Source organism: Eurypyga helias, unplaced genomic scaffold, assembly GCF_000690775.1.
Source record: "Eurypyga helias isolate BGI_N326 unplaced genomic scaffold, ASM69077v1 scaffold44394, whole genome shotgun sequence".
NCBI lineage: Eukaryota > Metazoa > Chordata > Aves > Eurypygiformes > Eurypygidae > Eurypyga > Eurypyga helias.
Genome location: NW_010246360.1, coordinates 13,474 through 40,609, shown reverse-complemented (window position 1 = coordinate 40,609; position 27,136 = coordinate 13,474). Strand labels below are relative to the sequence as shown.

General features: G+C 48.1%; 1 protein-coding gene across 1 annotated transcript; it reads left to right on the top strand.

Moving 5' to 3' along the window:
* Window positions 1-10,237: 10,237 nt before the first annotated feature.
* On the top strand, window positions 10,238-27,132 carry LOC104508668 (uncharacterized protein KIAA1958-like; the record flags this gene model as incomplete). Its single annotated transcript, XM_010150370.1, is given in 9 exon segments — window positions 10,238-10,268; window positions 10,270-10,322; window positions 10,325-10,407; window positions 11,426-11,751; window positions 11,753-12,012; window positions 12,015-12,063; window positions 12,065-12,172; window positions 15,845-15,890; window positions 27,025-27,132. Coding segments are annotated over 9 exon segments (1,064 nt in total), but the record flags the coding sequence as incomplete, so codon positions are not given.
* Between the last annotated feature and the right edge of the window lie 4 nt (window positions 27,133-27,136).

The following is a 27,136-nucleotide window of genomic DNA, read 5'->3' as shown; positions in this document are numbered from 1 at the left end:
GTCACTGCGGAGCACGCTATGGTGCGTTTAACGAAAGCGATCCTCTGATTACCCTAAGAAACTGTTAGCTCTCGTTGCAGTTGTGAGCCTGCTCTTGTAAACAAGTGTCAGCCTGGTCAAGTGGTGGATTCCAGTCCCTGTTCCGCCTCCGCTGAAGCCACACGTCGCTGCCAAAGGCGACTTGGATGACATTCAAGCCCAAGATTTTTGGTCTTGTTCTTTCCAACTGCTTTCATGGCAGAGAAACCCTGTTTATCAAAATTCTGACCATTGTGTTTTCAGTTCCTTCTTTACCCTCTGCTGAGGACCAGGCAGTATAGCAAGTACGCACACACATACGCACTCATTTTGACTGTGGTAAGATTTTAACAGGCTAACATCGTTCCCTACTGTAATGACACAACAGAAATAAGCAGGAGGGAAATGCGAGATGTTCATCTGCCTAGAGCCTTTTCCTGCCACCAGGCGTGGGCAGCTGTACCTCGGCTGGGCTTTAAAACAGGATTTGTGTGGGAAAAAGAAAATACTAACCATTTGGTTTCCGTCTCTATTGAGAGACGAAAGCCTGTTACACGTCTTGAAAAGACTTTTCAAATCAGACCCACCAAGTTGTCAGAAAAATCTGTCTGATGGGGACAGTAAGATTGCATTGAATTCATCCTTGCAGATACCGGTCTAAAGCCATATCTGTTCCCCAGTAAGACAATTCACAGCCCTTGTGATGTAAAATACTTCTAAAATAGAAGTTTATGCCAAAATTTTCAATGTAGCTGCCCCTTTTTGTGATACCTGGGACACTTACAAAGCGCAGTATTGAAGGGTGCAGCCCAGAACACACTGAAAATTGTCCCATGTCGCGATCCCGTCTGCCCCAAACTGATGCATTTGGAAGCCCCAGCTGAAGATGTAAACCTTCCGTAAGTGATCAAAATGCTCGGAAGCCTATTGCGGCACCTCAGCTCCCATCTCTTGGAGGGAATAGGGATCGCTTCAGAAATGTTTGGCCCTTTTATTGTCCTGTAAAAATCTGTAGCTTCTTCAGGCTCCTTCTGCCACGTCAGAAGCCAGCTGAGACCACTGCCGTGCGTCTCTCTGTTGCTCTGCTTGTCTAGTCTCCGCTTACACATGAACACACAGTTCCACTACTGTGCGTGAAGACCCGGCAGAACTCCTGCCTGTGTGGCCCTAATATTAAATGCTCAAGGATCTGAGTCTCCATGGTCCCACCAATTGTACTGATTGTCTTAGCCGTTGGTCTTTCCTAGCTTCTGCTGTGAATTGGCCCAATGTGCAATAAATGCATCAGATTCCTGCCGCACAGCAGCCTGTTTTTCCTCATCCTCTTCCACTGTGAAACTCTGTATATCTGCATTATTGTCAGCTGAGTCAGGAGAGTGACCAGTGTCCTTTATTTGGCACTTTGGACTCTGGAAATGTAGTGGGGTTCTGCAGGTGCAGACCAGCATTAGGATTTAGCCCGCTGCTGGTGGCGTGTCAGTCTGTGGTGGCGTTCGTGGGCTCTTCACCACGGTTCACCGGTTTCAAGATGCAATCTGGCTGATCCTAATGCTGTGCTGGTCTAGACACCACCTTCCAACCCCTGTCATGCCTTCAGTGTATATGTTGTCTGTCCTGTAATTCATCTTGTATTTTGTTTGAAGGGCATTATATTGTAGGACAAGCTTTTTCTTTTTTTTTTTCTTTATTTTCTTTTCTAAAGAAAAAAACCCGTATAGCTTAGTCTGTGCTGCTGAAGGGAGCCAGGAGAGAATTATCCATCCAAACCCCAGTGGAATTTGGGACTTAGCTTTTTTTAGACCCCCTTGCAAGCCCCAGCTGTAATCAGTTGTTTGAGGCAGAGATCTTAGCGTGAGCAGTGCTACGTATCTTCCACTCAAAATGCAGGGTTTTTGTACACAGGGCACCTTCTTGCACACATCTCTTGTCCCTGCATATATGTGCAAGTGTATTAGGGAGAAGTAATTTTTTGATTCATTTCAGCGCACGAAGCTCTGCAGATCTAGAATATCTGAGAAGGAGGGAGAGATTACCGGATTGTTTTATGAAAATGTGAGCAAAACGGTCAGCTGCAGCCCATTTGCAGAGCTCCGTGTTCAACCCCCTTGTCCCTAAATTACCTTCTTTCTGGGGCTGCACAGCAACCTGAGAAAAATGAGCGGAAATGCTTCGCTGCTGCAAAATGAGGAAAGTTTTCATAACCTGCTTCGAGCCCCAGATCCCCAGCTGCGTTTCCAGGGCTGGTAGTCTTTTTACGCGTCAGCTGGGTCAGTTTTGACCCCTGTGGATGCCGTATTGTTGTTTCTGCTGCGGATTTCTAAGGCGCAAACTTCGTACAGGGTAAGGACCTTCACAGGTGAGCTCCGATATGGCCAGCAAAGTTGCCTGTCACTTGTGCTGGTTGAGGACTGTTTTTTGTTGTGGGTTTTGGAGTTTTTTTCCTTTTCCTACTGCAAGATCCACCACTCTAAATGGAGTAAACACAGGTGTGTTGTACTGCTGTCTGCCGTGATTCAGTCAGATGTCTCCTTGAAAAATGCTCTTTCAGTGTGTGAGTACAAAAGTGCCCTCAATAAGAAGAAAGTAAAACCAACAGGCCTTTTTCTTTAATGGTGTCCAAGTGTCATCCCTTGCTCAGTTGTCAGATAATTAGGCTTTTGAAAAGAATGGATTCACTTGTGTGCTGATTGGAATACGACATTCACTTCTACGAATTCCAGAGGTATTCTGATCTTCGTCATTGCACTTCAGCTCCATTTCTATTCCCTTGTAATAGTCTTCAAGAAGTCTGTTCTGCTGCGTTAGAGATTGGTTTCACTGTCTGTACAATGTTTGCTACTATTGTAGTGTGACTTTTTATTTTTGTTTTTTTTTTTTAATTTGTATTGGTACAGCCTTAAACTTAAAGAATTAAAGACCATTTAAAAAATAATTGAGATAGTCATTGATGTCTGTGACCAGTGCATGCTTTATTTACAGTATTTTGTCTGTAATTAGGTGTAGCAACAAAACCTCACGTATTTAATAAACTGTTTTCTGCAAAGTTGACTGCTTTCTTTAGTCAAGTGAAACATTTAGTTGGCATTGCAAAGCACATTGTGCAAAAAAAATCACAGCTCTCTCATGCTTTTCACATAGGAGTATCAGCGTAGCTGGGAAGTTCCCATGGACCTGTGATGCATTTTGATTAGCAGAGTGCAAATAGGCTCACCAAGAAATAATTGCCGTCATACTCTCTTTAACTTCTGGCGTTGTGTTTCAGGAAAACATTTAAATAATTGCTTAAGTCCTTCCCTGCTCAGGAATGTACGTGGAAGCAAGCTCGACTTGAACCGTGTGCTCACGCACTTCAGTAGGATCGAGATCGCATGTCCTAAGAACTTTTTCGGATTAAAGACATTTTCTTGAACCTGATCTGGTTACATCAATCTCGAGGCAGAGTTTGACTTGAGGTTATTTATTTTGCACTTAGAATTTCTGCAGTAGGGCCTGCTCTCTACATAGTTTTGTTCTAATTCTCATCTATGATACAATTAAATGTGCATCCAAGGACATGCGTCTTCCCAGACAGTTGCTTGTCAGGTCTGAATTGTCGCTGTTTGGGGAAGTTTTAAAAGACCATAAAACTAAAGCTAATAACATCCCAAGTGGAAAAAAACCCCTTGAGAGCACAAACAGAATTCCACTGAGCTGCTGTTTGTGGGATGACAACTGTGTTGGAGAACATCAGAGTGTCTCAGGTTCTGCCAAAGGAACATGAGAAAAGGGAAAAAGCCAAATCCCGCAGGGAACTGCCATCTAGGGAAGAGCAGTGTGTGTTGGTGTTAGGATATGAGTGCAGGACAGCAAGAGCTAAGTGACTCTGGGGGAGGGACAGAGGAACATGATTTTCACTGAGTATTCTGGAACTGCGTTTCCATCACTGGGAAAGTTCTGCTAAATAAGTCATAGAATCACAGAATGGTTTGGGTTGGAAGGGACCTTAAAGACCATCTAGTTCCAACCCCCTGCCATGGGCTGGGACACCTTCCACTAGACCAGGTTGCTCCAAGCCTCATCCAGCCTGGCCTTGAACACTTCCAGGGATGGGGCATCCACAGCTTCTCTGGGCAACCTGTTCCAGTGCCTCACCACCCTCTCCGGGAAGAACTTCTTCCTGATATCTAATCTAAACCTCCCCGCTTTCAATTTAAACCCGTTACCCCTTGTCCTGTCACTACAGGCCCTTGTAAAAAGTGCCCTTCTTGCTGCTTGGTGCCGGCAGTGGGACTGTGTGTTGTTGCTCAGCACAGCAGCACAGAAAAACCATGATGTCAAAGGTCCTGCCGTGTTCCCAGTGACAAGCGGAAAGGAAAAACAGGCCTTCAGATGAAGCAGCAGAAAAATGAGGTACGGACAGGTGATGGCCAGGGGCTACTGATGCTTTCACCGTGTGTTGCAAAGGCACAGTACACCCATTGGATTAAACTCTGCAGCTCAAGTTAAGCTGCATTCACAGAGGGTGAAGTTAACGTGCTTTCCTTTGGTGTAAAAGGGGGTGTGCAGGTGGTGGTCAGTGCCTGATGTGATTCATGCAGGTTCTGCTGAGCTAATGGGTAAAGTCTGATAACCCAGCTGCTCTCACTTTTCCCTTTGTACACTGATTTATCCCGGATTGCCACTTTTAAGAACCTCTGTGCTTCCACAGCCAGTGGGATGGCTGCGTGTCCTCTCCTCTCGTACCCAAGAGTAACCAGAAGCAGCATGCACACTCTGTGTGCAGTCTTGCAGGGTTCAGGCTAGGCAAACAGCACTGAGGAATTTGTCTTGGGCAATCTGGAGTGCTTCCCCCGGATGAACTCACAGATGTGATGAAATCTCCTGGTTGCAGCCGAGTACCTCGAACACGGTGCTCAAGACATTGCTTACGAGTATCACGGGGACATAATGGCACATTGCCTCTTCAGACGGGCTTTGGAGATGGCAAAGTGGGGTCTGCAACTCATTGGTGCTTTACTGTGTAATATACACCAAAGACAAATGGAAGTTGGCAGCTGTCCCTGGAAAGGTCCAGAAGATTTCCCTTCAGAGCAGCCTGATGGCTGGCTATGTTACAACCTTCACCACTGATGTCACTGATTAGCTCTCACAGGGAATAAATAGAATGAAAAAGAAAAAAGATGGCTATGTATAAGAAGATACCGCTATTTGTATATGGACAGTTTGTTCTAAGGGCCAAATTACTACAGGTACCCGGGAGAGAATGCACACGCAAGACTGGCAGCACATGAGACATTGCTTCTGCTCCGGAAGCTGGGAGGAAACAATATGTGGAAGAACTTGAAAACAAAATCCTGCATGCAGTGTGATTAGTCGCCTCAGAGCTCCTTGTGTACTTGCAAGTACAGCATTTTTAGTTATTCTTGTCCCCTTGCACAATGGCAAACAGAACAGGACCGGAGGAAAACCTGCTTTATACCCTGGGAGAGGCAGGCAGAAGCATGGAGTGTTGAGGAGATAAGATGCTGCTAGCCATGGAGCTGTTAACCTTGGAATGCACCATGATGCCATTAATCTGTGTTTGGAAGGAGGTTTCTGCATCTGGACCTTGGTGAGGGACACTCAGAAATGTTCTTTGTGGCTCAGGATGGCCAGACGTTCTCGTGTGCAGAGGGTTGCGGGGGAAACCGTTGAGCAGACACCCATTGCCCATCCCAAAACCAGACAGCTAAGCTGTGTCCTCTGCAACGCCATCTGCTATGGCGGCCACCCTTCCATACCACCTGTGTCCGCCTGCCTCCTGGGTCTGGAGCCCCTGCGGGAAGAGGGACTGGTTATGCAGTAGCACACTGGGTAAAGGCCAGTTAAAAATGAGTAGAGTCTGGGGATTTTAGGAACATGCAGATAGGGCAGAGATCTCTGTCTTCTCTATTTAGGGTAGATGGGTGGGAGATTAGTGGGTTTGCTGCCACAGAGGGAAGATGAACTCAGGAAGAAATTCTTCCCAGAGAGGGTGGTGAGGCACTGGCACAGGTTGCCCAGAGAAGCTGTGGATACCCCATCCCTGGATGTCTTCAAGGCCAGACTGGATGTGGCTTTGAGCAACCTGGTCTAGTGGAAGGTGTCCCTGCCCATGGCAGGGGGGGTGGAACTAGATGATCTTTAAGGTCCCTTCCAACCCAAACCATCCTGTGATTCTATGATTCTAACACAGTCCCTGGGCTGGGGTAGTGCTGGTGAGACAGTGACTGCTGCTCATCTGCAGCGTGCACAGCAGCAGGCACTGCGTGAGGAACTGCCTTCTCTAGAGGGATAATGACGAGACGTAATGAGAAATCGTGTCTGAGACCCCACCAGTTTTGACGGCACCTGAACAAGCGTGTCTGGCAGCCCTTCTCCCCGCACCAAACACACAGACTGTACAACTCCTGGCCTCAGCATGGAGCGGCGCGTTAGGTGTCTAGACGTTCAGCACGTGCGTTTCAGCTTAGAAGGTCTGGCCTGGAGCACCTACAAACCCTCAGATAATAGCACGGGTGTCTGCACAGACGTAGGGTGCGTGCGGGCTTTGGCAAGCAGTGACAAACGGAACTGTTTTTTCCCATGCGATGTATCATCTCAGTGACAGAAGTTTGGCAGGAGGGCTGGTGCCTGGGCGGATGGCTGCCCGGAGCGATTTCGCAGGGTTCCTCCTGCGAGTGTGGCGCCAGGTGAACCGAACACAATGTGACGTTTTTTCAAAGGCACCGTCATTGCAGAGGGGTTCGGTTGCTGCATGTTCACGTACCCAGCCCACATCCCCTGGAAGGCTGTTTGAAAACAAGCCCCCGGGTAACCTCCAGGAAGAGGGAGGCAAAAGGTGTCTTAGAGGTGAGGGAGCATGACTCCAAGGTTTAGGTGCAAGACCTCCTCAGTGTTTGCCAGTTACTCAGGCTGTACCGACCGCGGTACAGCGTCAGGACCTGCTTTCACAGGCAGCCTGTGAGTTACACACATAAAAATGCAGTCTTGCAGGGCTTGATCCTGAACCTGCAAGTGTTGATGTGATTACAACCCACAGCACCAGCGTTTGCAAGATCCTGCTGGAAATGGGATGTGTGTTGCTGGCCGCTTCACGCTTTCCCAAATTTGGTCTGACAGGTCCCAGTGAGAACTCCTGTCCGCACTCGGCAAGGGTGTAGGTTTTCTTTGTGTCTCCTGGCAGTGCCCTGACACCTCTGTCATGTACTCCAGGAGGGGTTCAGACACCTTTTAAAACTCTTGGGGCATCATCCAGTTGCTGGCAGGCACTGTCAGGCGAAAAGAGCTCTGTGGTTTGGTATGCAGCTGCTGAAGCCAGGGATGAAGGCAGGATGGGAATACCCTTATCTTTAAACAGAGCCTTTGCACTGGCATGCTTTTGAACTGAGATCCCAGCCTTTTCCAGGACTCCTCCACACTGAGAATGAAAGGGATAAACTGTTTTCTCCATAGCAAAAGAAAGCAAATATTCATTATGCTGATGGAAAAAGGAATAAAGAGAAGCAAGTATGGTCTATTTCCTGCAGGAGTGGAAAACGGGGTCATTCTTGTTGCGGCCTGCTGATGATACGACACAGACGGTAGCTGATACATGCCTGCCGTCACAATGACATCCTTTTATTTCATATTTTGTTATGCTGAACTCCTTTGCTGCAAGTATTAAGGCTGTGTGCTGCTCACGGTAGCCATCACATGCCAATTTTTGTAGTTTCAGTTCATGAGGACAGGGTGTCTAGTGGGAAGAAAGGGAAAAGGGATACAGACTTTAATGGGCATCACCGTGCATAAGGCATGGAACATCTCTGGATGGCCATCTGTATCCTGCCCTGATGCAGCACTTGACTCACCACCCCAGTTTAGGACTGCAGTAGCACTAATAACAAGCTGTTGCTGTTAGCATAACCAAGTATCAGACCTCGGCTCAAACCAGATGCCCCATTTCTGAAAATCTGGAGTTTGGAGAAACCAGGAACTCTTGACTTCATTTCCTAGCACATGATAAACCCTGTCTTGGGAAGCCAGAAGCAGTCTAAGCCTCTGTCGTGTGCTGTGCTTCCATAAATTGCCTGAGTGATGCCGCGCTTCAGGGAACGGCCACCATAATTTTCAAACCAAAGCCTGTCAGAAGTTAATTAATCCCTGTGGGATTAATTGCTGTATGAGAACTTCAGTGAGTCTGGTGCTGTTATATCTTCCAGGGCAGCTGGCATTGCATGGTTAGGCTCTTGATTTTGGAAGGCAGTTTCCCAAAGCGCCCTTGGTCCTCGCAGAAGTGGTCCTTTGGTGAGCCGGTGGCAGCTCATCAGGTGGCAAGTTCGGAAGCAGAGTAACAAGCAGCTCATGTGGAAGGGTAGTGTAGGGGTTAATGTTACCCATCCATGGGCTGGACAAACAAGCATCCTGGGAGGTGTGAGGTTTTATGGAGAGCTGACCTAAGCTTTGTTTATTGGTAGGGGAAAACAGTGCCTGAACAGTCACTGCAAGAGGATTACATCAAGGCCTGAGGGTACGAGAGGGCAGACCCTTATCAGGGAAATCTGCTGGTGACTGAACAGCTCGACACTTCCATAAGCATCTTTCTTGAGTGGACTTGTCCACCTCATAATTCGCCACACAGAGCTCGTGAAGCCACTGACCAGAGGAACTTCCACCCAAGTTCATGCCACCTGAATTTGTCACAACACCCCCATTTTGCAGCACCATCCCTGGGCTTGCAGGAGAGCAAGGCAGCTGCCAGGCACCACAGGCAGTGGTCATCAGCACAGACAGAGGAGGATCATTTGCCATGAGCAAAGTTTGTAAGCAAAGCTGAGCTTAGAAAAAATACCTGCAGCCTACCTTCCAGGTGGAAAGCAGTCCTGGTTTTATCCACTGACTAGTAGCAGTGTACGGGAGGAAGAGGGTCCCTTCAGTCTGTGAGGCCTCTGCCCCTAGACGGGCTTACACAGCAGTGTGCATTTTTCAGATGTGCCCTCTGCATATAGCATGCTTTTTTCCAACAATCTCTCTTCGAGCCTTCAGGAGAAGACTCCCGGCTGTCAGGGGTGTGCGGACTCCTCTTACGGAAGTGTCCAGAGCTCAGAGGATCAGACAATGGCAAGTCAGCCTGTGCATGGTGCATCTATTCAGTCTTCCAGATTTTTTATGCCTGCAGTGCGTTCTTCAGTTGGGTTTACACAGTTCCTTTACCTCTTATATACTGTATTAACAGCAAAAGCTGCAACAATGGAAGCCTCTTTTTAAAATCACCGCTTCACAGTGTGCAGAGCTACCTCTCTGGGGCTGCACTAACAGTCAGCTGCGGCTGCAGAACTGAAGGTTAGAACTCCAACATCTCGCTGCTCTTGATGTACCACCTCATCCCTTTTCCTGCCACGCTGAGGCGGTCACTGTGGGGATCACTAGCTCAGTGCCTGAATGTTCAGAGCAACCTTTCACAGCTAACGTGCATTGGGCTGCAAAATCCATTAGCTTCAGCCCTGTAAAAAATGGACTTAAAGTATAGTGGATATAATAAAATTATAGTGGTATCATAAAAATGTATTACTCTTTCATAAAGGATATTAAGTGTCTGAACATCGCTAAAAAGGTTCTCCATCAATCCTTTACTTTCAGTTCCTGCCCCTGGGGCTGAGGTTTGCCTTTTAAGAAATGCGCACTGCGTGTCTTCACTTTACTCATCAAGACACACCTGCTTTTGGTCTCCTCAAGCAGCGGGGCCTGATTCTGTTGTGCCAAACGGGGAGCGGAAAGTGGGTGTCAGTGGAAAATCCTGCCTGGGCAGCATTGCCTGTCCGCCTTGCACAGGCACCGTGGTGGTGTGACACACTGGCAGCACAGAGTCAGGCTGTGTAGGAATCGGATGAGTTTTTCCCCTGTTCCTGAGTCGATTAACAAGGAAAAAACTTTGCTATTATCATCTTCCCGCTGTTTCTGCAGCAAGGTAAAAGATGCTGCGTTGTTCCCTCTTTATTTTGGCTGCGTGTGGCAGTACATTTTTAGCTTTGTGGCAGCCTTAGGGTGAGTCCATGGTGGTTCCCCTCCTGCCAAATCTGAGTTTTCAGCGCACAAATCCGTGGGAAATCATCAGGGAAGCTCTGTGATTCATCTTTCCTAAATTCTTCACATTTTGTGAAAAACACCAAGTTGCTCTCAGCCAGACATGGCGGCAGCATGTCACTATGACAAGCTATTTTTATCCCCTTTATTTGTTTTCTAGCGTATTCAGCTGAGCTCAACAAGCTTCACGTCTAACTCAGATGATGACCTTGAGTACCTGTGCATCAGTGCTGCGAGCCCCAACACCCCAAGGCCACCGTCCATGCTCTCAGCCTGTGGAGATACCGGTGCATGATCAAAGGACTCAGAGGTCACATGGACATCACTAAGGTCAGAAAACTTAGGAAAATACTGTTTTTACAGTAAGCCAGCCTCCCTGGTCAAATTAAGTTATCGTGAAATTTGAAGAGATGGGATTTCTTCCTGCTTTACATGCTTGCAGTCTTAGGACCTTCCAAGTTTCTCTCCATAAAGCTGTTATCTCTTCTAATTCACACCTTGTTGCCTTTCTGGTTGAGCCAGGAGCTTTGGAACGCTGGGGGATACAAAGATTTCCACGTACTAACACTTGCACACAACCTTTGCCTCATGCTGCCATGTGACAAGACTTCCTGCCGTCACCCTAAGGACACGCTGTTTGCATGTGTCCACGAGCTAGCCAAGAGAATCCAGAGAATTAGAGGGCTTTTCTCCAGAAATGAGCTCCCAGCAATGTCAGTGTGCACACCAAAAATAAGGACTGCAGTGGCTAAGGGCCAAAGTGCAGAAGGCCCGGCTCACATCCTTGTAACGAGGTTTCCCTGGGAGGTTGAGCAGGCTAAAGCAGCCTGACTGCAATGCTGACATCTCATGGCCAAAATAAGCTGCTGCTGCTTCTCCTTTTCCTCCTCCTCCTCCTCCTCCTTCTTCACCTGAAAGGTTTCCATATGTACCACGCTACTGCAAAAGTAGAGTATTACACCCGAGTGACAGGCCACACCTTTTCACAGAGTCACACCTCAGTGTGACCCAAACCTTAATTTACTTCAAAAAAGCCAGGAATTTGGCTCCTTTCTTCTGAACCTGGGTTTCTCTAGCTGGTGCAAAAGTGCTGCCAGCCGGTGAAATGGATCTGGTCTGTCTGAGCGTCCTCACACCGCGGGGTTTCATAGCATCTCTTGTGCTTTGTTAAAGGTATAACCTCTTCCCAAGACTCTAAGGCTGGCCGGAAACAAACAGCCGGGGAGGTGTGGAAGCTGTTGCAGGTTTCCTCAGAGCATGGAGGATCTCTAAACGTGGCTTCCCCACCTGCGATGCATTTCTGTCCCGGGAGTGCCTTAATGCCTCTTTCTCCTTCCTCTTGCTCCAGATCGTAGCAGTGAAGCTCTGCGAGCACCCAGAGGACTTCTACATCACCATCCAGAAAACAGATGGGTCTGACTTTCTAGTCACATCCCTCCACGCTATCCGACGGGGCCTGTACCGGATCCTCAAGAATGCTGGTGCTGGTTTCTCCATCACCAGCAGCACCTTCAGCTCTTCCACCAGGATGCTCAAGGAGAAGCTTAAAGTCCTGAGCAAAGGCGGGATGTCTGGCGCCCGCTCTCGCAGCGTTGTCTGCTGCTCCCTTTCTGACGAGGAGGTGTGGAGGATGGGATGCCTGGGAGATGACAGCCCCGTAGTCCTGCTGTCCAGGGAAATGCAACAGCCAGTACCTGAACACGCGAACCTTGCAGCAGCACGCGGACTTCATGTTTGGTGACACTGAGTTACTCAAAGAGTCACAGGATGGGTCGCTTTTTGCCAGAACAGGCAGCATGGAGCGAGAAAACAGGGTGAACACGAGCAGAGCATGTTACAGCCAGATCAGCCACAAGCACTCAAAAGGGCACAAGCTCTGCCCGTACTGCCTCCTCTACATGTTCATACACCGGCCCCCGACACAGATGGAGGCCAAATGTACCTGACGGCCCGGAATGAGGTCAACAGCATGGAGAATGTCTGGTACGATGGGTCTCCACTCCCCCCGGGGTGCTGTCCCCAAGGTGGCAAAGGCATTGAAGCTGGAGCACTGTGAACATTTTACTTTTGTCTCCTTCACCCAGGCTTCCACAAGGTTTGTCCCAAACTCTTAGCTCCTACCAGTAACTCTGTCCTCTGCTCTCACGAGTTGGCATCCCAAGAAAGTGCTTCACCCCGTAGCTCCAGTGTGATGTGAAGAGAGTGAGCTGCTTTCAAAAAAGAGCAGGAAGTGGAAAGACAGGACATAAAATTCTTCCTGAGGAGGACTGCACATGATGTAGTCCTGTTTTGGGGATAAATACAACCTTGTTCTGAAAAGCAGGGGTGCAGTGCTCTCCTTCACCACTGCTGGCCTTCCAAGCAAAGAGGTAGTAGAGAGCTTTTTCCTCACTGGAGGAAGCAATACGTGTATCCTGGATTTTCCTCCTTGGCAAGCATAGGTAGGAGAAAGGAGACCGCGTTCTGGGGACCCAGAGCTCTTGAAGCAGAAGTGCCCATGTTTTATTTCAGAGCTACAGTGCAAAAGTTACTCTTGTGTGAAGCGTATTTTGTGATGGATCACAGTTTTCTCCTCTTGTTTGGTGTATTGTAAATGTCGGGATTTTTCAATACCTGGTCATTTGCACTGGATCTGTAGGTATTGGTAGAAACTACTATTGTGTTTACCAAGTAATAAACAAACAGATGAAATTAATTACAGTAGTCCCGAAGGACAGCATTTTCATTCAGTCATTTATAAATGGTGAGCATTTACCTCCAAAATCAGTAGTTTGGGGCCGTCCGGTATTTAAGACATCTTAAAGGGGGCTTATGTCAGAAGTCAGATGTTCAGCATCCCTTGGAAATGAAAGCACTCTAAGGTGTCTCAAGTCTGGCATCCACATGATGAAGTTCTCAAAAATCAGTGGTCAGCCGTAAAACCAAAAATGTCCTTGAACAGCTACAGCTTGGTGCAGCTCCTATTGAGAGGAAACCTTCATTTCAGCTGGACCTGTGGCAAGCCTTTAAGCCACGAAAAAGAAAACCTGGAAGACCTAAAACAGAGTTAGGGACGTGCTGTTTGACAGTGCGCAGTCTGCTTCTGCTCTCATGGAAAGGGACGGCTGGGGTTTTCCCGCTGGGTTGCAGGGCTGTGAGAAGGTTGGTGGGGTTTAACGAGCCCACTGCAGGCACTGACTTTCTAGTGCAGCGTAACACCTTAAAATCACAGCTTCAGTCCAATAGGTACATGATTGCAAAGGTAAAATGGGGACGTTTAGTTGTACTTTTTTTGACAGAGACCTTCTCCCTCCCCTAAATTGCTTAAATTCTCTTTTTTTTTTTTAATATTAGTTTGATTTGTAGCATGTCTGTGTTGTAAAATACAGTATTTATCTTGTCTTTTACATGCTTCTGCACAGCATTATTTTAATTTTAAGAAAGTAATTTGCTGGATGTTGAAACACAGAGCAGCACCAACTTTAGCAGGGGAAACATCCTCTTAGGCAAAGCTGCTACCTCCAACCTTCACAGGCTGTGGACGTTATCCCCTACAGTCAGGGTGTGTTTTTAGGAGTCTGATCCTGGGAACCCTTGGCAGCCTTTGCTGGAGGAGGAAGAGTATGTTCAGGATTTCCAGACAAACTCATGCGATGGAAACAGAAGATTCTGCCTGAACAGTTTCAGGTGTGTGCTGTGGGCATTGCTCCCAGAGGAAAAATGCTATTTGTCACCTTCTGTTTAATGGGTGGTGGTAAAGGGCATTCCCTGTGGAAAAATACCATTCCGAAACCTGCAGAGCAAATCACCATTAAGACTGAGGGAAAGCAGAAGCTGGGCTGCGATAGGGTTTGAAAGGAGCAGAAGCTGTTCCAACAGAAACAGTTTTGAAGCCTGAGTGCACCCAGAGAATCAGGCTCTGTGTTGGGTAACTGAGGGAGGAACATACTCTCCCGAGGCGCTGACCTGCTGGAGCTGCTCCTGCCGTTACTGCCACCGAGCAGGTCCCGGGCCAGGACATTCTGGTGGCTGTTGGCAGTAAAAGCAGTCCTGGTGAAGTTTCCTTAGGCACAAACAAGAGGTACAAAAGCCCCGTGGCTTTTCTAATCTCTAGAAGTTTCTTTAATTTCTTTGCTCGGTTGGTGTGTCCATGTTTGGTGGGTGAGGAATGTTCCCCGTTTCCCCCAACAGCGTCAAGGCACTAGCAGCAGTGGCTATAACTAAACAGCACTCTTGTGCCCACGTTGTGTGTAAGAGTCAACATCCCCAGGGCCGGGAGGTAGCGTGCAGTTCAGGCTGACTTTGAGGTGTCCTGTTTGTTGTCCTGTTCTTGTTCCCCTGCAGTGGCACCTGATACCACAGGGGAAATGCTCAGCATCAGAGTACGGTAAGGGTTTTTTAATAGTGATGTAAAGGGAGTGAAAATGAGAAAAAAAATGTTACCGAGTGCTTTTGGGAAGAAGAGTTAGTGTTGATCTTCTGTCACGGTGTGTTTTACTCCTTTGTCTGGTGGCTTTGAGTTTGACAACTTGGTGTCTCTTTTCTCCATTACGTTTTTTTTTAAAATAAAAGCACTGTCACCTCCATAAACGGTGGAACCGTTATGACCTGAACTGTTACAGAAATTACTGGGATATGGAGAAGAACATGGTGCTTAACTGTCCATTTTTGTCACAAAAAATATTTGCCTGTTAGCCAAACATCTTCAGTACTGATGGTCCTTTTTTTCTGGTAGCTCCTCAAATAGATGATCCCGAAACCTTATGTTTTATCTAACAATATTTAACTCGTTTGACTGCTTTAGCTGAGCATATAATTACCTGTATTTCAGCTGCAGTTAACGTGCTGTAATGAGACCAGCACCATATTACTATGTTCTGTGTGAAGGAGACATTTCCCCTCAGGAAGCAATTCCTACCATAAGGCAAAAAGGCGAGGCCAGAAGAGGTGTGATACGACTTGCCAAAGGCCGCAACACGGATCAGTGAGACAGGGTATGGCCCCTGTCTCAGTCATGTCCTCTTGTGGCACCCCTCGTCTGCAAGGTCGTTATTGATAAATGCAACTCCTCTGGGAGTCCTGTAAGAGCCCTACTCAAGAATCCTAGCCAAAAAGAAAGTCAGGAGATGCCAAAAGCACCACTTAACCTTTTTGACCATTAGCAAATAATCATATGCTGCAAAGGACAAAGAAACACTCCCTTTGCATCTCTGCATGGCCCCATGTCCAGCCAAAGCAGGTACTGTCTGCTTTGTGCCCAAGTTCAGGCAGAGAGGATTTCTTACCTTGTGCTTCTGCGGTGCGCTGGAGAGCTGGGCTGTGAGTTTTGCTCTTCCAGCTGTGTCTCGCTCTCTGGGCTGCGCTCTGTCCTTGTTGAGAAGCCAGCTCTTGCAGACTTCCAGCCAGGCATGAATTATTCCATGGGTGTTCCTTGCGCTCAATACTTTAGCTGAAAATATGTCCCGTGGTGCAAAATCAGAGCACGCACTTAGCAAATCCTGGCTTTATTAGTTTTTGTGGGCCGTGGAGATTATGCTGGCAGAGTACTATTCCTTATTCTGAGTTCGAAGAAGGATAGGATTATGGCTCATTCAGAATTTGCTGTTAACTGCAGGGATTTTAATTTGCTTTCCCTCCCCACTCACCCCAGACCAAACACATCTATGATGTGAGGCATATGCTCAGCCTGGCAGGCTACAGAATTACGCCGAAGGCTATCAAAATACCACCTAGCTGAGTTCAGGGCTTATGATTTTGAGGCCTTTGAGGCTTTTCTGTAGTGTGTCAGGCTGGGCACTCACAATTGCTTGTTCCTTTGGAAGGCCTTGGCACAGGTAAGCGTGATCACCACAGGTGTCGGTGGAAGGGGACGCTCATACATCTCTCCTTATCAGAGTGGGACCGTGCACTTCAGCTTCTGGCAGACAGACATGATGTTTTCATTTTAACATTCTTCGTCATCAGGATGGGTCGTTAACACAACGCGCTCCCACGCTCTTGCGTGCTGGGGAGGGAGGCAGGTGTTCCTGATACGCGGAACGGAGAGCAAAGTAGGGTCAGAGTGTCTGGTTCTTCACTTTGCGATGCGCCCTCCTGGCAGCTGAACTTACAGCAGAACATCTGGCATGATGCACTCCGTCTCCTTGGTTTAAACTGAAATTAAGTGGTGTTTCAATTTTGCTCCAAGAAAATGTTTTTCTCAAGGCAATGTAAGAAATACAATTTACAATTTAATTCAATTAAATAAAGTGTTCCATTTTTTGGCAGACTTTCAGTTACCCAGAACATTGATTTCAGACCTTATTTGCTCAATACTATTTAGTGAGTCCAAAGAACCTTGCATTTGTATCACACCCACGTTTTCTGTGGACTCAAAGATGAATATAGTAACAGTTTAGGGTGTAGCGTTTACTTTTTTAAAATCATCTCCTGCACTCTTCTTTTTTCCACTCCATTTCTTGTCTCTTTGCCATTCTGATGACTTGGGCCGGGGCTGATGTAGGGAGGTTGAATGCTCTGGGTGGCAAGGCTGTAGTCCGTTTACTGGACTAGAAGTCTCTAACTGCCACAGTGGTCCAAGGGCAATTTCAATTTTCGCTGTAGACAGGCTATTGGCCACTCAGAAAGTGAGAAGGAATGGCTCCTATGGAAGACAGACACTGGAGCGTCCTCAGGGCATGTCTGGGTCATCCCATGACGGAGACTGAGCACCCTTATGCAAAGGAAAGGCAAAACTTGAACTAACCAGGACTGGATCGCCAGGTCAAAATTGGGGAAGTGAAGGGATACAGACAGCTGTAAATCCTACGCTCACATGTCCATGAAGGAGTCTAAGCCGCAGGAAAATGTGACCTACAAAAAATGCTGCTTGGAAGGTCCCTCGGGCCAGGAAACAGGGAAATACCTCCCAACCTCAACCAGCAGCCCCAAGTCCAGACGTGGGAGGGTCTGCAGAGCCACAATCAAATATAATATGCTAATTATTGAATACTTTTGAAGGAAAACCTTTGCCTTGTGCAGTACACATCCTTGAATAATTCATTCCCTGACAGAAACAAGATATCTCATTATTGCTGCAAAAACGAACAGGGCAATGTGGAAGAAAAGTGGACAATCAAGTCGTGCACGAAGAAAACAGATGGCGTTAAGGGAGAGATGTGGATGAGGGAAGCAGAGCAGAGGATCGCACAGCAGTCCCATTCCCAGAGCAGCCCTTCCCAGGGACATGGAGTGAACAGGGTGGAGAAAGTCCTACAGCTGCAGAGAAGGTCCCTGCTTTGTGGCGGAGGGTCGTCAGTGATCCTCAGGACAGCTGCAGCACTGCCAGTCCCTGGGTGTGCCACCCATTCCGTAGGTCCTGCCAGGACGTGTCAGGACCCACCTGAAGGGTAGGTGTGTACAGCGGATGGGATTGCTTTTGATGAGATCACTGATGAGGTCTGTGGGAAAATGGAGCCTGCCTGGGGAGAAACAGCGAGAGGAGATGTGATCGTCATGTCACACTGAGGTGAAAGGGGGGTTGAGCCATGGCCGTTATTCTCAAAATAGAGCTTCTCACACCTACTTTGAACACAGTCTCAAAGGAAACCGTATCAGGCACTGATCTCTGGGAAGCTTGGAGGAATCTACTCCAGATCTGCCAGCCAAGGTCACAGGCGTGCTGGTAGTTGGAGAACTGCATGATCCTCCTTGAAGTTACCCCACAGACAATTAATTCTGGAGTACCTTCTGTGCTTTTGGGTTCTGCCTGCCTTCTGCTGCTGCTGGTGTGGAAGGAGTGTCTAGCTGGAAACAGTCCTGCATGATGCGTCTGGAGCTTTTTAATCCAGGACTTCTGAATGAAGCCGTTGCATTTTACAACTTACTCCCAGATTGTCAATGCGTGTTGGGAGCAGCTCGGGGTGAGGCCCAGCCCACTGGGGATCAGTCCAGGGAGCGAATTTCTGCTTTGCTTAAAAGATTGGCCCTTATACCCTGTAAGGGTCTCTGACTTTGCTAGCAAAACCTCACCCAAGAGCTCCAGTGCCTTGCTGAGATCCTCCTTGCTCCGTGTAGGGCGGACAGGCCCTCACCCCATTTCCCGCTGTCTGGCTGTGCTGCTGCGAAGTAGCCTCCTTCCCAAGGGCGAGACAGTCACCGAGTGGGCTTGAAGTCTGCTGAGCACCCCCTCAGTCACTGCAGGGTCTGCCGGTCTGCTCCAGCGCCTTCTCCTTTTTGGGGTTATCGTGTGACCATCACTGGGGTGCAGCTGCAGCCACAAACAGGGAGAGCAGCTGTGGGCTGGGGAGGAGATTTCTGGGGACGAGGGTGGAGGAAGACGCTAACAGGGCTGGCAGGAACACCACAACATTTGGATGGCTCCTCTGGTGTTGTATGTTGGCTGTTTTAAAAGTATACAAACTGGAGGGCCAGCGCATGACTGCTTTTCAAAGTTTCCAGGTGGGCACTTGCCCATGCTTTATGTTGCTAAAGGAGAACAGCTCTGTGCTGAAGACTTGCAGATGTTCTACAACGAAACTGTGATTCCTGGGAGCGTAGGTCTGAGGGGCAAGATCCCTGCCCGTGTGAGGAGGGGGCTCGCTGTGAAGCGGAGCACTGCCACGTTGGTTACTCTGCTGTTCATCCAAATACAGCAGAGTGGGTGGGACCGTGGCCCCACGGGGACAATCTGACGTGCCGGCATCGTTCTGACACAACACCCCAGCTGAGTCAAGTTGGGGTCAGGTCTTGGAGGAACACACCACTGCTCCTTTTTCCTTTCCTGCTTGGTGACTGTGTTTGTTTCATGGACACACCTGAACTTACAGGCGTTCATGTAGCGCATGAACAGCTACTGACCAGCTCTACGTCACACCTAAGCAAAGCTTAAAGGAAAACAGGGGACAAAGAAGAGATGACAAACCTGTGTGCCGAAGCTGGCATCAGCTTGAGAAGCAAGCTCCTGCTTGTCAGAAGCAATCCCGGCTTGTCAGAAGCAAGGGTTTACTAGAAAGAAGCGGTCCAAGACGCAACTCAAGCCTCCACTCTCCAGACCTAAGTCCTTCTGACAGCGACTCTGAAAGCTGTGCAAGGAGCCGTCCTGCACGTGTCTGCTGGGTGCACCATGTCTCTGAGCCAGACTTTTGCTCCCTGTATTTCCCAGCACCCCTGGCCTTGTGGAGAACCACTCGCTCTGCTGATCAGCGATGACGTGGCACTGGGGTGCTCGCAGGGCTCCTGAGCACCCTGCTGAGGGCTGGCCCTGTGCTGAGGATGCACCACCTCCATCGAGACCCCTGCTCCTTCGAGGAAGAACAACATTCCCTCACCCTGAGGCTACCATGGGCTGGGGTTCCTTTACGCATCCTTAACTGAGTGAGCAAAGTCCTTAACTGCCCACCTCTGTCACACGGGGATATTGCTGCCTGATTTTCCGTGGTGGGAATCTCTCTGGGTAATGAGTGTTTGATGAACCTCCCACCACAGCCATGTGACTGGTATCTTCCTTTCTGAGATAGTGTGATTTTTATGGTCTGGTGGGACCCTGGAGCATCTTGACTGAGTTTGGCCATCCCTTCACATCTGTGCAAGTTGGGCTGACAGTGCATCTTTCCCCAGCAGTGCTGGCACTCTTGTTTCCAGAGGAAACAGAATTGGCTGCCAAGTCAGACACTACCCTGTGATCTAGTAGCGCGAAGTCCGTGTGAAGGTGTTGTAGCCCTTTTCACCAGACACATGGTTATTTTCTGTTTGACACCAGCCTGTTCTAGAGGTTAATGGGATCTAATGGTGACCTCTAACAGTCGTTACTGCAGGCTGCTGCCACACTAAACGGAGGTCAGCCAGAGACGGGAATGCGTTCGCTGTATCACACCATACAAAAACTTACCTGGCTGCTAGGCACTTCAGCTGTTGTGCACAGCGATACAGCAGTTGTGAGGAAAGCCAAAATTACAGGACAAGCATGTATTTTTTTACACACTTCTGGAGGTTTACTTCTCCCATAACAATAGCATTGGCTTTTGCACTTGATACGGCTTGTACTTGTAACTTCCCTTAATAAAATCCTGACATGTCCCTTGCCTGCCCTAGATGTCTATAAAAATCCTATTACAGCTAAATTATTTTTATAATTTCAACGCTGCCTTCTTGTGCTCTTTGCAATATTTCTCTGTAACTTATGAATAATTGTCTCCTTGGGGTCTTCGAGCTAAATCACAGTGAGAAGTAAGACTTCCTCTTTGTTGTGCTGGTCCTAGGGGAATAGCTGGAGTCAGTTTCTGAGGGGTCTCGTGCTCTGGAAGGCAGCGTCTTCACGTGCAGCCTGTTTCAGCCCCGAGGGGGCTTTAGCTGCTGTGCATTTTTTTCTGAGCCTTTTTGAGTGTTGGAACAATGTGGTATTTCTTGATCACTTACTGCCTGAGACACATGCAGGAGATGTGCTTGTTCTCCATCCAGCTCCAAGAGGCCATGGTCCCTATGGATAGTTTGTCCCCAGAGCTACAGCAGGCTTGGCCACCTCACGTGGTATGTGTGCCTTGTGGTGTCCGCTTAGGCACGCCGTCAGGGCTGGGACTGGTGCCTCTGGGCTGCTGAGGACCAATCAGAAACCATGGACCTAGAGCTGCGTGAGATAATAACCTGGTGAACAAATGCTTTAAATGCACTCCTCTTCCCAACCCCACTCCAGACTGGGACAACAGCAAAGAATACCCCATGCCATCTGTGGGGCTGATGCTCCACAACCAATCCTGAGCACTGCATATGCATTGGAAAGAGAGAAGAACTGTACAGGTTCAAGCTTGTAAAGGTCTCTGAGGAAGCCCATTTAGATCATATGGATACAGCTGGAGGAACAAGGAAAGCCCTGCACTGGGAAGGGAAAAATTCACATTTTGCCTTAAGCCATTTTGAATTTCAGCTGCACTGTGTGCACTTACCTTGAGCCAGGTGCTGGCACTCAGAAGGGGGCTCTTGGTCCATTTTTGGTGTGATTCAGATCTCTGTAGGCAGGTCTGAAGAAAGCACCATACATCCAGAGCAGCTTGGCCAGGAGATTGAGAGAGAGGATTCTGCCCCTCAGCTCTGCTCTGGTGAGACCCCACCTGGAGTGCTGCGTCCAGCTGTGGAGCCCTCAACATCAGAAGGATATAGACCACTTGGAGCAAGTCCAGAGGAGGCCACGAAGATGCTCAGAGGGCTGGAGCAGATCTGCCATGGGGACAGGCTGAGAGAGTTGGGCTTGTTCAGCCTGGAGAAGAGAAGGCTCTGGGGAGACCTTATAGCACCTTCCAGTACCTGAAGGGGCTACAAGGAAGCTGGGGGGGACTTTTTACAAGAGCCTGTAGTGACAGGACAAGGGGTAACGGGTTTAAATTGAAAGCGGGGAGGTTTAGATTGGACATCAGGAAGAAGTTCTTCCCGGAGAGGGTGGTGAGGCACTGGCACAGGTTGCCCAGAGAAGCTGTGGATGCCCCATCCCTGGAAGTGTTCAAGGCCAGGCTGGATGACGCTTTGAGCAACCTGGTCTAGTGGAAGGTGTCTCTGCCCATGGCAGGGGGTCGGAACTATCTTTAATGTCCCTTCCAACCCAACCCATTCTGTCATTCTAGGATTCCCTGTGCTGCATGAAGCAGCAACGTTGGGTTATGTCTCCAGGAGACAGAGCACACAGTGGTGTTCCTGCCTGTAAGTGCTGTTCAGCTCCCAGGAATTTTTCAACAGGATGTTAAAGCCCAGAAGGGAAAAATGAGCAGCTGAAGCGCCTTCTGCCTTAACACCTGGGCATTGAATGATGTGACTGCCTTGAGGACAGGTCCAGGACCACTCCTGGGGAGGCTGAGGGCATTGCTAAGCTGGTTTGGAAACTGGTATCTCAAGTCAGGTCTGGGGCATCTACAACCATTGTTGCTCAGAGCCAAGACCACTTCAAAGCAGTTTCTTGACATATGAAAAAAAATAGACCATCTTTGGAGGCTTTTGCACTCTTGCTCTTCTACAATTGTCCCCTCTACAGAAACACTCTCAGTCTCTTCCAGTGAAATTATTCTTTCTACCTTTTTATCTGAGTTGTTTTGAAGCATTGATGATTAATCCTTAGAAAGTGATATTAAAAATCATGTGGGGAAAAAAGAAAATGAAAAAAAAAAAAAAAGGCGAGAGGTTTGAGGTTGCTCACCCTGCTTTCAGAAGTGCTCCAGGGCAGTTTGTGATGACAGAACAGTGGGGAGAGAAGCTTAAACATGCATGACAAACAGCAGAGCTGTGTGTGTTAAGCCACGTATCACTTTGTCGTGATGTCCACACCTGTAGAGCACGGCACGTGTTCATGAATCTAGAAAGCATGGCTGAACGCTCACCCTGCCACAGGCGCCAGAGAACCTTCCAACTGCGGAAACATGCACCTGTTTCTACAATGCAAGACCCGGGGGAGAACGTGCAGTGATGAGGATATGGGGTGTGGGGGCTGTGCTTGCCAAGGTTCCCACCCGTCATGTGAAACACCAACACGACGAGATGCGGGAAAGCCAACACTTGCTGGTACATGACGCATCACGCGTCAGGCTGCGAAGAACCACAGCAGCGATTCAGCGTTTCGCTTTGTTCCTCGTGACAGTGGTCTCAGTTCTGAAAAGCTGTCAGGTTTATGGGGAGCTGCAAGGTGCACTTTGTAGCTCACTGTAAATATTATTTATGGGGGTATTTCAGAAATCAATTTAGCTGTCAGATAGGAGGCTGGGTAACTTACACTACAGTGTATGCGTTAGGAGATCCCAGAGGTGTAATTCCTTCTGCTACTTGAAACAAATATTGTGGGAAATAGCTTACAGAAAAGGAAAACAGAGTTGGGGAGAGGGAAGGAGCCCAGCCATTGGCTTTCACTGCTCTAAGCATCAAAAGCAAGAAAGACATCTGTCATGACGTATCTACATGGAATACACAATGCCTACTGAACACTGGAATTGGGAGGCAGTGAATTGCCATCTGATGGATATTTGGGTCCTGTGAGTGAGGGAGAAGCACTGTATTAATTCCATTTGGGTGTGAACTACTGAAAGGAGATGTAGCCTCCTCATCTCATTTCAGTTTGGCATTATGCTTGTCCTGACCATGCACAAAAAACACTCACTAGCATGGAACAGGCATTTTCCTGACCCACCTTTCTCAATCTCCCTCTTTGGAACCGATCCTGTTGAGACAGACAGTGATGACTCACTGGCTTGGAGCAAAACTGGCCTTGTTACCTCGGGGCTCAGGCTGTCACCTGGTCGGTGGAAAGCCATGGGTCAGGTCCTTGTCCCAGTGATTATTTCATCATTTATCCAAAGGGAACGAGCTCTGTCAGAGAAGACCAAGAGCACACTGCCTTCATGAGCATGAATTGGGGTCCTCTGCCATGGTTTGGAGGTCAGGTCTATGCTCCAGGCCTGGACGAAGTGGCACACAGACTGCTCCTGGGTGGTGAACTTTTACCTTGGGCATTTCTTGTTGACTTCTCGGATGGTCCGAGAAGGACCAGGAGAGAGCATATTTAAGTCCCAAGAGCTTCCTAGGGAAGGGAGAGGTATTTCTCCCTCAGCTCTAATTATCATGTTGCATTTAAGGTGACATTTGCCCTTCCTGGCAGAGAGCTGGAGTTTGAGACTGCCTCTGGAGAACAAACAGGGACTGAGATCTCTCCTGAGCTAGAAGGATGGAGATGCTCCCACATGCACAAGGCAAACCCATGTCAGAAAACAGCACTGGCGTCTCACATGGCAGCCCCTAGGCCCACAAGAGAAACCTTGATCCAATAGCCGCTCACCCGCTTTGCCCCCTTTTCCTGACCCTTACAATCCAGCGGCAGAAGTACGTTTCTGTGAGCACTGTGCCAATCGCCTTCCACTGGGCCAGAGCCTGGGGCGAGGCAGACTGCCCACACCTGCAGGCCAAGGCAGGGAAGGCTGACATCCCCCTGCCATATCCTGGTCCCCAGGGAGCTCTGGACTGAGATGGCTTGTTGTCAGCTTTATCAGGCGGTGTTGGTGCTCACCTAATCTAAAGGTTCGCCTCCATCAGGTAGCATCCCCCGCTCATGTCACCAGGCTCGGGCTCCAGCTGGAATCGGCCAGCATTTCTTTTGACTTGGCTTGCCTACCTCTTGGCAATGAAATGTCACTCTCCAGTAATAACAGAATTGTTTAAGTGTTGCAAAAGACAACTTCTTCATCAATGAATCCAAGTATATTACGGTGATTCTCAGCTACTTTCCCTATAGTGTCGTGAACCTTTCCGCAGATGAACACACTCTCAAGAGTTCCCAAAAGTAACTTTCTGATCCTTGTCTTGCTTGCTGTTAAGAAATCTATTTACATCTTGTTTAGTACTGAAACAGAGCTTCACTAAAGCTATGGTGTAGCAAGATAGCTGAGGTAAGGGATATTGCAAGGAAGGGAGGCTGATGGGAAGGAAGAAGCAGAGTTGGAGGAGCAACACAACACAACTGAGGGAGAAGAATGTGTGTGGCAGAGGAAGAAATGGTAGCACTGATGGGTGTCACCCTAGAAAGTCTTGAGAAAATGCAGAAAAGACTTCCAAAGGACTAAAAGGGTATAATAAACCAGTCCGCTAGAATCACAGACCACATCATCAAGGAAAGGCTGAAAGGCGTAATACATCTCAGGAACAAGAACGACCGTGTTTCCCATCCGCATCAGGACTCAGTTGCTGTACTGAGGTGTCTTCACCCAGGCGTTGCCACAAGCAGTCTGCTGACGGAGACCTGGAGAATATCGCCAAGATGTGGTTTTGGATATGCAACCATTTATTAGATGTGAGACTTCCCACTCTTAGATGGCTGAATATCACCTGCTACCCTTAGCATATGTGAACAGACCGCACCATCAGAAACTCTGCCGAGCGGTGCTGGCATCGTGCCCTCTTCTCACGCGCCGCAGCACCGCTGCTAAAAGCCCCGCCTGGGGGTGAGTACATCAGACTGTCAGGTTTCTCTGAAACCCTGTCTCTGAGTTTACCACTGGAAAAAGATATAAAGTAGCATGGGGGATATTACTATAAAAGGGAGGTGTTTTTTTTGCAATTGCCTTAGGAATGCTTAAGCAAAAGCCAGACAGTGACACAGGGTGAGCCAGCAGCACCTGTCACTATAAATGACTTCCTGTGCTTAGCAACCTGCCTTGTGTCATGTGCCAGGTGATGAACAAACACATCGATGAAAGATGCTCTGTCCGAAACAACACAATCATCAGGCTCACTCGCTGACAGCAAGTTGACACTCCCAAGATACCGAACATGAAACCTACCAAAAACGTTCACGTGTGTGTGAGAGACACTGGGATGTCCCTCCAGACTCAGCTCAGAGCGTAACTTCACTGAAGATAACAGGAGCTTCGTTTGCCTCGCCTGAGGATTCAGGTAATGCACCGAAAAAGACTCAGATGAGGTAAAAATGTCTGTATATCTATATATAATTTTTTACAATGAGACATCTTTCCCTTTTGGGAAAGAAACTCACATTAGCTGAGCATCAACCACTAACAGACACACACTAATGGACAGTGCAGTGGAGGTGCGTAGCAAAGGTGGCATGCACGCTTGTGATTTACACTTTTAAATGAGGCAGTGCACCTCTTGGGACAAAAATGAGGTAGATTTTGAACAACTTCCAGCCACAATCTACAAAACCTGCGTGCCAAAAATAGCATCCACTGACACTAAAGTATCCAGATAAGAGGTCTTAATGAGAACAAGCCGAGAAGTGTGCCATCAACTTTCATAATTCAGTACCTGAACGAACCTGGCAGAGTGGAGCAACTGAGGAGAAAAGCCATTTCCTCACCCGTAGTTAAGTATCATTTTTCATAATGTCCCACTGCATTAATGGAATTTTCTCCACTAATTGCATTTAACCTGCTTTCTTCTTCTCCGAAAAATCTGTATTTGAGGAAGGAGTGTAAAAACCACTTCCCCAGGGAGGTATGTCACTTGATTCCTTCTATCAAGGGCAAGAACCAGGAGAGAAGAAGGTGCTGTCTTTGCTTTAAGAAGTATGGGACAAGCTCTGTGTTTACAAGTGCAGACACTCACAGGAGCAAGCTTTTAACCCAACAGCGTGCAGATCCACTTCGCCCACTAGTCTTCGAAGTTACTGTTCACTTCAGAAAGCTCCATACACTGTATTTTAGCCCGAGAAGGATTCCCTACAGCCTCCGTGTTTCAGAACATGCTGATTACCAGACTTTCCAGACACAAGGGTGTTACTAGCAGATGCTGTAGGATTTTCCTTTCCATTAGCAAACATAAATCAGGCACATGAAGCTCTGGATAGGAAGACTCTTCCAGCTGGTTGCAGACAATCCTTCCCTCTCTCTCTCCACCTCCTCCTTCAGAGGCATTTGTGCACATAGACCACCCAGATGTCTTTTAGCTTTTCCTTTAGGATTCATGGGTTTTTTTTCTCCTGCTCCCTAGGACATGGGAATCAGCTTTATGTTTCAGCAGAAGTTCATATCACAGTGCACTAACCCCATCCTTCAAGAAAACTTGCTTTTTGAGCTGATTTAACAGGAGGAATCATCAGTGCCATAATTTTGACCATCAGAATCATCCAGCTAGTGTCACAGGCATCCCTCTGATTTTGAATACATGTTTAAGCAGACACAAGGTGAAAGAACATCACCTGCGCAAGACAGGTATTCTTAGCAATGCTTCTTCCTGGTGAATACACCAAGCCCCGTTTTAGCTATTACAATGCTTAGGAGGATGCGTTGAGACAGTCACTGCCTGCGTGCACATCTGTGACTGCATGCCACATTACTCTATGCTCATCACCCTCCTTTAGCCTGTGCTCTGTCCCTGAAACACTGCAAACGCCCTAAGTCAAGCCACAGAAAGTCGTGCTCTTATGACATAGCTGTCTGCACTTCCTCCCACCAGCTGAAGCTCTTGTTCCCCGTTACCCGGTTGATAATCAATTCTTTCTTTCTGAAGATGGAAAAGCCTGGCTTCTTCATGCATTTCTACAAGGCAAGGGTTCGAGCACTGACCTCTCTGCTGTGCAGCAAGACCCTAAATGACGTCTTCAAGTGGCACAGGTGACCTA